Source organism: Oncorhynchus gorbuscha, unplaced genomic scaffold (assembly GCF_021184085.1).
Source record: "Oncorhynchus gorbuscha isolate QuinsamMale2020 ecotype Even-year unplaced genomic scaffold, OgorEven_v1.0 Un_scaffold_3942, whole genome shotgun sequence".
In the NCBI taxonomy this organism is placed as follows: domain Eukaryota; kingdom Metazoa; phylum Chordata; class Actinopteri; order Salmoniformes; family Salmonidae; genus Oncorhynchus; species Oncorhynchus gorbuscha.
In genome coordinates, this window is record NW_025748076.1 from 30,001 (window position 1) to 40,399 (window position 10,399).

The 10,399-nt window shown below is 43.0% G+C and overlaps 1 protein-coding gene across 1 annotated transcript in view; it reads right to left on the reverse strand.

Moving 5' to 3' along the window:
- LOC124028274 (tyrosine-protein kinase SYK-like) overlaps positions 1–6,825 on the reverse strand; it is a 26,753-nt gene extending 19,928 nt beyond the window's left edge. The window contains 5 exon segments of the mRNA XM_046340380.1: positions 2,377–2,498; positions 2,501–2,514; positions 4,312–4,472; positions 6,328–6,586; positions 6,588–6,825. Of these exon segments, the coding sequence (XP_046196336.1) occupies positions 2,377–2,498; positions 2,501–2,514; positions 4,312–4,472; positions 6,328–6,586; positions 6,588–6,724 (693 nt within the window). The 5' untranslated portion in view covers positions 6,725–6,825.
- Positions 6,826–10,399: the final 3,574 nt, after the last annotated feature.

A 10,399-nucleotide genomic window follows, 5' to 3' on the forward strand; every position in this document is an offset into this window, starting at 1 on the left:
TCTGCGTGATCATCAAAAACAGTGATGAGTTTGCCTATGTGTTGACGTGCTGTTTGTCCATGCCAGTGATGAGTTTGGCCATGCCCAAGTGTTGAGTTTGGCCAACACCAGTTTGGTTTGGATGGTAAATACCAGTGATGAGTTTGGCCATGCACACCAGATGACATGAAAATGATGCCTTTTGCTAGATAAGTTTGGCCATACACACCAGTGATGAGTTTGGCCATGCACACCAGTGATGAGTTTGGCCATGCACACCAGTGATGAGTTTGGCCATGCCACACCAGTGATGAGTTTGGCCATGCACCAGTGATGAGCATTCACCAGTGATGAGTTTGGCCATGCACACCAGTGATGAGTTTGGCCATGCACACCAGTGATGAGTTTGGCCATGCACACCAGTGATGAGTTTGGCCATGCACACCAGTGATGAGTTTGGCCATGCACACCAGTGATGAGTTTGGCCACAGTGATGAGTTTGGCCATGCACACCAGTGATGAGTTTGGCCATGCACACCAGTGATGAGTTTGGCCATGCCCACCAGTGATGAGTTTGGCCATGCCCACCAGTGATGAGTTTGGCCATGCCACACCAGTGATGAGTTTGGCCATGCACACCAGTGATGAGTTTGGCCATGCACACCAGTGATGAGTTTGGCCATGCACACCAGTGATGAGTTTGGCCATGCACACCAGTGATGAGTTTGCATGCACACCAGTGATGAGTTTGGCCATGCACCAGTGATGAGTTTGGCCATGCACACCAGTGATGAGTTTGGCCATGCACACCCATGCACACCAGTGATGAGTTTGGCCATGCACACCAGTGATGAGTTTGGCCATGCACACCAGTGATGAGTTTGGCCATGCACACCAGTGATGAGTTTGGCCATGCACACCAGTGATGAGTTTGGCCATGCACACCAGTGATGAGTTTGGCCATGCACACCAGTGATGAGTTTGCCATGCCAGTGATGATGCCATGCCCACCAGTGATGAGTTTGGCCATGCACACCAGTGATGAGTTTGGCCATGCACACCAGTGATGAGTTTGGCCATGCACACCAGTGATGAGTTTGGCCATGCACACCAGTGATGAGTTTGGCCATGCACACCAGTGATGAGTTTGGCCATGCCAGTGATGATGCCCACCAGTGATGAGTTTGGCCATGCACACCAGTGATGAGTTTGGCCATGCACACCAGTGATGAGTTTGGCCATGCACACCAGTGATGAGTTTGGCCACACCAGTGATGAGTTTGGCCATGCACACCAGTGATGAGTTTGGCCATGCACACCAGTGATGAGTTTGGCCATGCACACCAGTGATGAGTTTGGCCATGCACACCAGTGATGAGTTTGGCCATGCACACCAGTGATGAGTTTGGCCATGCACACCAGTGATGAGTTTGGCCATGCACACCAGTGATGCGTTTGGCCATGCACACCAGTGATGAGTTTGGCCATGCACACCAGTGATGAGTTTGGCCATGCACACCAGTGATGAGTTTGGCCATGCACACCAGTGATGAGTTTGGCCATGCACACCAGTGATGAGTTTGGCCATGCACACCAGTGATGAGTTTGGCCATGCACACCAGTGATGAGTTTGGCCATGCACACCAGTGATGAGTTTGGCCATGCCCACCAGTGATGAGTTTGGCCATGCACACCAGTGATGAGTTTGGCCATGCATACCAGTGATGAGTTTGGCCATGCACACCAGTGATGAGTTTGGCCATGCACACCAGTGATGAGTTTGGCCATGCACACCAGTGATGAGTTTGGCCATGCACACCAGTGATGAGTTTGGCCATGCACACCAGTGATGAGTTTGGCCATGCACACCAGTGATGAGTTTGGCGTTGATATGTGACTGCATGAACAGAAAAGACCCCATACCTACTGTAAAATATGGTGGTGGATCTTTGATCTATTGAGGCTCTTTGCTTACACTTGTCCTGGGGTTCTTGTTTAGGTCAATGGCATCATGAACTTTAGCCAGTACCAGGAGATTTTGGCCAGATACAACACCTCCTCAGGTCTTAATGGCTTAAATATAATATATGCACAAACTGTTTCGACTGGGAAGCATGCGATAGGCTTTACGCAGTTCTACCTCCAACCAAACAACACTGTGCTCGCTGTCAATCTGATTGAATCTATCCCTACAAGGCCTATATCCATCTATCAGGTCTGTATTATAGGGAGGTTTCCTGGAGACAGATCAAGCCTAATCCTGGACTAAGCATTTTCAATAGAGAGTAAACCTTTTGAATCCAGGACTAGGCCTAATCTGTGTCCGGGAAACTGGCCCTATAAATTGAAGTGTGTTTAAAGTGGGACCTTAAATAATTCTACAGTCTGCGATGTTACCTGCCACAGTGTGTCAAACTTCTTCCCATCAGGAATGGAGAGCTTGCCAGCCTTGTCCTTATCGATGCGATAATGCATGACTTGTGACCCATGTAGGAGACACAGGGCGTAGGAACCATTCAGGTCCGCTGTCTGATCCTGGAGGGAGACATATGGAAGAGACACAGATGAACATAAGAAGGTGGAAACAAACTGCCCTCTAACGTCAGGGCAGCTGCGACTGTGATATGTTGCTTTCACACCTAGCTATCTTCTATGATGAAAGCACTAATTGGATAAGAACGTCTGCTAAATGACTAAAATGTCAAAATGAACACAGGAAACTGAGCTATGGCACTGAATATAGGTCCCTGTGTGGCTCAGCTGGTAGAATTGGTAGAGCATGGTTGTGGGCTTGTTTCCCACGGAGGACCAGTACAAAAAAAGTCAAAAAATTTATCCACTCACTAACTGTAAGTCTCTCTGGATAAGAGCATCTGCTAAATGACTAACATGTGTACTTGAAAGAGTGCTAGAGTTACAATAAACTAACTTTCATCAAGGTTAGTACAGTGCATGGATGGGCTAATATTCTTCAGTAGATATGCCTTCGGTAGTAGCTCATGGTGCATGACTACTGTAAACCCCGAAACAATCATTCCTATTGGTACGTGACTGTGTAGTCGATAACTTGATGAAAAGTGACCCCACAACACAGGAAACTGAGCTACAGTACTGAATGATGAATTCTGCGTAGCTCAGTTGGTAGACCACAGTGCTTGCAATACCAGAGTTGTGGGTTTGATTCCCACAGAGGGGCAGTATGAAAATATATGCTTTCACTACTGTAAGTCGCTCTGGATAAGAATGTCTGATAAATTACCCTGAAATACATTACTACACTAGATGACAACATTGATGAATTAATATTCACAAATAAAAGTTGTTTCATCGAACTCCTTTTTGAAATAGAATTGCAGAATTCCTTATGATTGCTTGCATTTGAGAATCCTAAATGTAAATGGTTTACAAAAATACATATTTAAATATGAAAATGCATATTTAAATATGAAAATGCACATTTAAGTACAAAAAATGCATATTTAAATATGAAAATTAATTAAAAATAAATCCAAATTTGTTGAAACACACTGAAGAAATGGAAATTGTGGCGGGAAAGGCTCTTGTTGTATACACCAAGGTTGAGGTCATTCAAATGTTATCAATTCAATTCAGGATATGAATAAAAAATGTATAAATTAATCCAAAATAATAAAATAGGACACAATTTTCAATACGTTGAACGCTGAGAAGTAGTTTTGAGGAAAATACTGCAAAGAGTACCTTCTAGAATGTTCTCATTAGATAAAGTAGAGCAGTCAAACCCCTCCCCCTTTGGTCACTCCAGGAAGTCCTCTGCAAACTGTCACAACGGAAACCGCAGCCTGCTTCTCTCTCTACAGCCTAGGCCACTGCTGGCGCCTCGCAGCACAAACTTATCTTACTATAAATAGTGTAGACTACAGACCTCTCCTGTATGTCTTCTATCTTCTTTTCAGCGTAGCAAATCTACACCACTTTGCTTTCAACTTAAAAAATATATTTTTTTTACAAGCTCTAAGAGCTGACATGAACATGTCAGAATTGGCTCGGAAAAAATACCTACAAAGGTTTTTATCATCTAGAATTTTCTGCTATGTCATATCCTCACATGATTTTTGTTAGGATCTCAAATAGAATTACAAAGTTTAAGTTAAGAGTAGATCATAGCTACTAACAGGACTTCACACAACCATGACACATAGTTTTTAAGTAAAGTTGACTGGTGTTACCTTATGGCAGGTTTATACATTTTTACACCTTACAGTTTTACCCGAGGCCATTCAAAAGCAAACCATGAGATAATAATAATAATGTTACAATAGACAGCCATAGTCATTTTAAGTGGTCCCTTACAGAAATTTGCCATTGGTGCGAGAGCCCATCTGGAGCCGTGATTCAGAGTCCTCACGTGTGATGGTGTGATGGAACCAGGGCATCTTCTCATGGGCGGTGGTGGCAACCAGCTTCTCCAGCTGAGGTCTCTGGCTAATGATGGCCTGTTCCAGGGCCGCACCCTGAGGACATAACACAATGACATCTGACCCGTCCCCGAACACTTTATGAACTTTATCAGTTCATATTTATGATAATGGTAAGATTAGACCGTTCTAAAATTGGGCAATGATAAGTTATTTGTATTGCTATCAATTGGTTATGGCCATTGAATACCAGGTAATCTTACAGTTTGTGCTTTTAAAGTAATAAGATACTATAACTTTAACAGTCTCCCTCTCATCTTCAAGGAAAACTTGAAAAGCCTTCTGACTTATTGGACTGTTGGGAAGCAAAATAGATTCCTATCTCTGACAACGTTTTCCATGGTCCAGCTGAGGTCTCTGGCTAATGATGGCCTGCACTCTGAGGACATAGCACAATGACATCTGACCTGTCCCCCGACCACTTTATGGCTGCTTCAAGCAATAGGAAGGTATACCATGATGGTAGAAATAGCCGACCCGAGCCTGCAGTTTTACAACTAATGTCCTGCTATTCTGTACATTTTGGCTTAGGGTGGAGAGAATTGTTTTGCCGTTTTAAAGCAAGTTTGCTGCAATTCTACACATTTTGCCATTGGGCAGAGAGAAGATTGTTCAATTTTATAACTAATTTCATGCAATTCTACTCATTTTGCCATGCGTTAGTGAGAAAAATATGCAATTTTACAACTAATTTCCTGCTATACTACACATTTTGGCATAGGGTGGAGAGATTTTTGGTAACTTACCAAAATAAACATTTTTTTGCTGACATGGGCTTTTTGAGTAAGAATATAAAAACTGCTGATGCACAACTACATTCAGAAATGGCACTTTATGTACTCTACTATTGTTACTCCAATTAAAATTAATCCTAATCAAATCAAATCAACAGTAAGTTGAGACCCAGTCTAAGTCTTCAATCTGATAACTTTAGGCCTACTCTACAGTAGTAACACATTTGAGACAGCATTGGGTCATTTCCCTTTCAATCAATCACTATTTCATTTACCTTTATTTTGGTCACTAAAGTTGGAATAGAGTAACAACATGGCATTAAGGTTCACTTCAGGTAAAGTCAGGTGTAAAATAAATACATTAATGAAGGAATAAATTAATAAACCAACCAACCAACTAACCGATGAATAAATGAATGAAGGAATGAATCAATGAATAAATGAAGGAATGAATCAATGAATAAATGAAGGAATGAATCAATGAACCAATTAATAAATGAATGAAGGAATGAATCAATAAAAATATGAAGGAATGAATCAATGAACCAATTAATAAATGAATGAAGGAATGAATCAATAAAAATATGAAGGAATGAATCAATGAACCAATTAATAAATGAAATGAATAAAAATATGAAGGAATGAATCAATGAACCAATTAATAAATGAATGAAGGAATGAATCAATAAAAATATGAAGGAATGAATCAATGAACCAATTAATAAATGAATGAAGGAATGAATCAATAAAAATATGAAGGAATGAATCAATGAACCAATTAATAAATGAATGAAGGAATGAATCAATGAACCAATTAATAAATGAATGAAGGAATGAATCAATGAACCAATTAATAAATGAATGAAGGAATGAATCAATGAATAAATGAAGGAATGAATCAATGAATAAATGAAGGAATGAATCAATGAACCAATTAATAAATGAATGAAGGAATGAATCAATAAAAATATGAAGGAATGAATCAATGAACCAATTAATAAATGAATGAAGGAATGAATCAATGAACCAATTAATAAATGAATGAAGGAATGAATCAATAAAAATATGAAGGAATGAATCAATGAACCAATTAATAAATGAATGAACCAACCAACCAACTAACCAGTGAATCAGTCAACCCAAGTATTTCTACTAACCTGCAGGTTCCAGGTCTTTTTCACATACTCTCTGATCAGCTTCTCCTTGAGGTCCTCAAAAGGCCCCACCTTGGGCTGCATGCCCTTGGGCCTGTTGTAGGGCATCTTCAGCAGACACACCAGCCCTTCGCATTTCTGGGAGTGGTAGTCAATCACATCCACGGGGTTCGGTGGCTCTTCCCCCAACGATGGCGTACGTCTCGTTGAGCTCCTCTCTATGGTATAGTGGTAACACTCCCGTCTGTAGGCCACTGACAGGCGTAGCCCCTAAGTAGCTCCGGCTCTGCCGTAGCAGGTACATGCCGTCTCCCATGCCCCCCTGTTGCAGGTAGCCCTCTGCGTCCTCCCGGGTGATGTTGCCATAAAAGAAGGGCAAGGCATTTACATTGTCGGCCATTTTGTCTTCTGGTTCTTGGCTGCACTGGAAATCACCGAAAGAAGCTTTGCTGTGACTCTCTCAATGGAGACCTACGAGAGGGAACGGATTCAAAAGATCACGATACAGTGAAATGTGCAGGACTCCTGTTGGTATCCGACCTGTGAGAATGTAGTACCTATCCATCGTTTGACAACACACACATCTAACCCCACTCAAAGCTTCTGTAAAACCTATTTTACTAATACTTGCATTTACTGATGATGACAGATATTGTGTAGTAGTTAGTACTATCTAACAAATTGTACCTACACTGTTATTACACTGTACCTGACAAGTGCCAGCCATGTAACTACTGTTCAATGGGGGGCGGCAATATGGGACAGTGAATTCCATAGACAGAACTTACATCAACATATTGACTATGGCTAATTCAAACATGTTGAATAAAAGGTTAATATACTTCAAACCCTACATTAATATTGCTACTGTGCTATATGACTGATACAAGGATGTTCCAAAAGACAGGACAGCCTCATCACACAGTAACTCTACAGTAAAGGCCTGTGTGGCAGACGCAGTGTGAAACACGCCCGCAACACTTCACTGCATCTCTGAGCAGAATTCAGTGAGCCGTGTTCACACACAGTATGACAACCAGATAGCACAACCCTAGAGTCTCTACTGCAGCATGTTCATTTGACATTTCTAGTTATTTGGCAGATGCTTTTGTCCAGAGCGACTTACAATTAGTACATTCATCTTAAGATGAGGTGAGACACCAACATATATCACAATCATATCAAGTACATTTTCCTCTCAAAGTATTTATCAGCAAAGTCAAAACTAGTGTGAAAAGATACATTTGTTAAATAAGTGCGTTTTTAAGATAATCTTGAAAGAAGTAGGTGTTTCAGACATGTTCAGAAAATGAGCAGGGACTCCGTTGTCCTGACTTTAGGGAGAATCTTGTTCCACAATTGGGGTTCCATGACAGAGAAGACCCGAGGTGGCAGAACAGAGTTTTTGGGTAGGGATGTAGGGTTTGAGTATAACCTGAAGTTAAGGGGGGGGGGGAGCTGATCCGTAGGTAAGCACTAAAGGTCTTGTAGATGTATTTATTAAAATAAAAAAATTAACTAGGCAAGTCAGTTAAGAACAAATTCTTATTTTCAATGATGGCCTAGGAACAGTGGGTTAACTGCCTGTTCAGGGGCAGAACGACAGATTTGTACCTTGTCAGCTCGGGGGTTGCAACCTTCTGGTTACTAGTCCAACACCCTAGCCACTAGGCTACCCTGCCGCCCCAGATGATGTGCTCTTCGACTGGAAATTAGTGGAGGAGCGGCGTGACAAGGGAGAACTTGGGAAGGTTGAACACCAGGCGGGCCATGGCATTCTGAAGACGTTTCAGGGGTTTGATGGTACATGAAGGTAAGCCCAGCCAACAGAGAGTTGCAGTAGTCTAGACGGAAGATGACAAGTGCCTGGATTAGGACCGGCGCCGCTTCCTGTGTGAGGAAAGGTCATACTCTATGGATGTGATAGAGCATGAACCTTCGGAAGCGCATCACTGCTTTGATGTTTGCAGGAATGACAGGGTTTGTCAAGGGTCACACCTATTTTTAGAGGTTGGAATTTAGCACGTATAGCTCATTAACATGTAGGGCGCAACGATTGGTGTCACCTCGTTAAGTCAGTATGTGTTACACCTGTGCTGGTTGCCATCTTGTTTGCGGGAAGGTGTTCAACCTATGCTGGTTGCCATCTCGTTAGTGGGAAGGTGTTTCACCTATGCTGGTTGCCATCTCGTTAGTGGGAAGGTCTTTCACCTATGCTGGTTGCCATCTCGTTAGTGGGAAGGTGTTTCACCTATGCTGGTTGCCATCTCGTTAGTGGGGAAGGTGTTTAACCTGTGCTGGTTGCCATCTCGTTAGTGGGAAGGTGTTTAACCTGTGCTGGTTGCCATCTCATTAGTGGGAAGGTGTTTAACCTGTGCTGGTTGCCATCTCATTAGTGGGAAGGTGTTTCACCTATGCTGGTTGCCATCTCGTTAGTGGGAAGGTGTTTCACCTATGCTGGTTGCCATCTCGTTAGTGGGAAGGTGTTTCACCTATGCTGGTTGCCATCTCGTTAGTGGGAAGGTGTTTCACCTATGCTGGTTGCCATCTCGTTAGTGGGAAGGTGTTTCACCTATGCTGGTTGCCATCTCGTTAGTGGGAAGGTGTTTAACCTGTGCTGGTTGCCATCTCGTTAGTGGGAAGGTGTTTAACCGGTGCTGGTTGCCATCTCGTTAGTGGGAAGGTGTTTAACCGGTGCTGGTTGCCATCTCGTTAGTGGGAAGGTGTTTAACCTATGCTGGTTGCCATCTCGTTAGCGGGAAGGTGTGTAACCTGTGCTGGTTGCCATCTCGTTAGTGGGATGGTGTTTCACCTATGGATGCAAAGACTGATAGTCCATGAGATGAATATGATCAGTTCATATTTATGATAATGGCAAGAGTAGACAGTTCTAAAATCTGGGCAATGATAAGTTATTTGTATTGCTATCAATTGGTTATGGCCATTGAATACCAGGTAATCTTACAGTTTGTGCTTTTAAAGTAATAAGGTACTATAACTTTAACAGTCTCCCTCTCATTTCCAAGGAAAACTTGAAAAGTCTTCTGACTTATTGGACTATTGGAAGCAAAAATAAATTCCTATCTCTGACAATGTTTTCAATGGTAACTTAGCAATTGGTGAAGGAATGAAACTGATGAGTCATGCTAATTCTTTGGAGAAAGTGTATGAGGTAGTAACCCTGGCCTGAGGACAGACAGGTAGTAACCCTGGCCTGAGGACAGACAGGTAGTAACCTCTGGCCTGAGGACAGACTAGGTAGTAACCCTGGCCTGAGGACAGACAGGTAGTAACCGTGGCCTGAGGACAGACAGATAGTAGCCGTGGCCTGAGGACAGACAGGTAGTAGCCATTGGCCTGAGGACAGACAGGTAGTAACCCTGGCCTGAGGACAGACAGGTAGTAGCCGTGGCCTGAGGACAGACAGGTATTGGTGAGCCGTGGCCTGAGGACAGACAGGTAGTAACCCTGGCCTGAGGACAGACAGGTAGTAGCCGTGGCCTGAGGACAGACAGGTAGTAACCCTGGCCTGAGGACAGACAGGTAGGCCGTGGCCTGAGGATGACAGGGTAGTAGCGTGGCCTGAGGACAGACAGGTAGTAGCCGGGCCTGAGGACAGACAGGTAGTAACCCTGGCCTGGAGGACAGACAGGTAGTAGCCGGTGGGCCTGAGGACAGACAGGTAGTAGCCGTGGCCTGAGGACAGACAGGTAGTAGCTGCAATTGATATGACAGGTATTAATAAGTATTCATTATATTTCCTACTGACTGTGAAGTGTGGCCTTCAATACTACAGTACTGTGGGTGTTTCATTGGAACTTAAGAAGAGAGTCCTATTTACAGTACAGGTGGTAAGTCATGACACCATCCATCCAATAAACTATTTCTTTCTCTCAAGTTCCTTTTTTATTGTGGTCACTTACTGCAGACACAATAACACATTTGCTTCATGTACAGAGCCTTCAGAAAGTATAAACAACCCTTGACGTTTTCCACATTTGTTGTGTTACAGCCTGAAGTTAAAATGGAATAAAACTGGCCTACACTTAATACCCCATAATGTCAAAGTGGAATT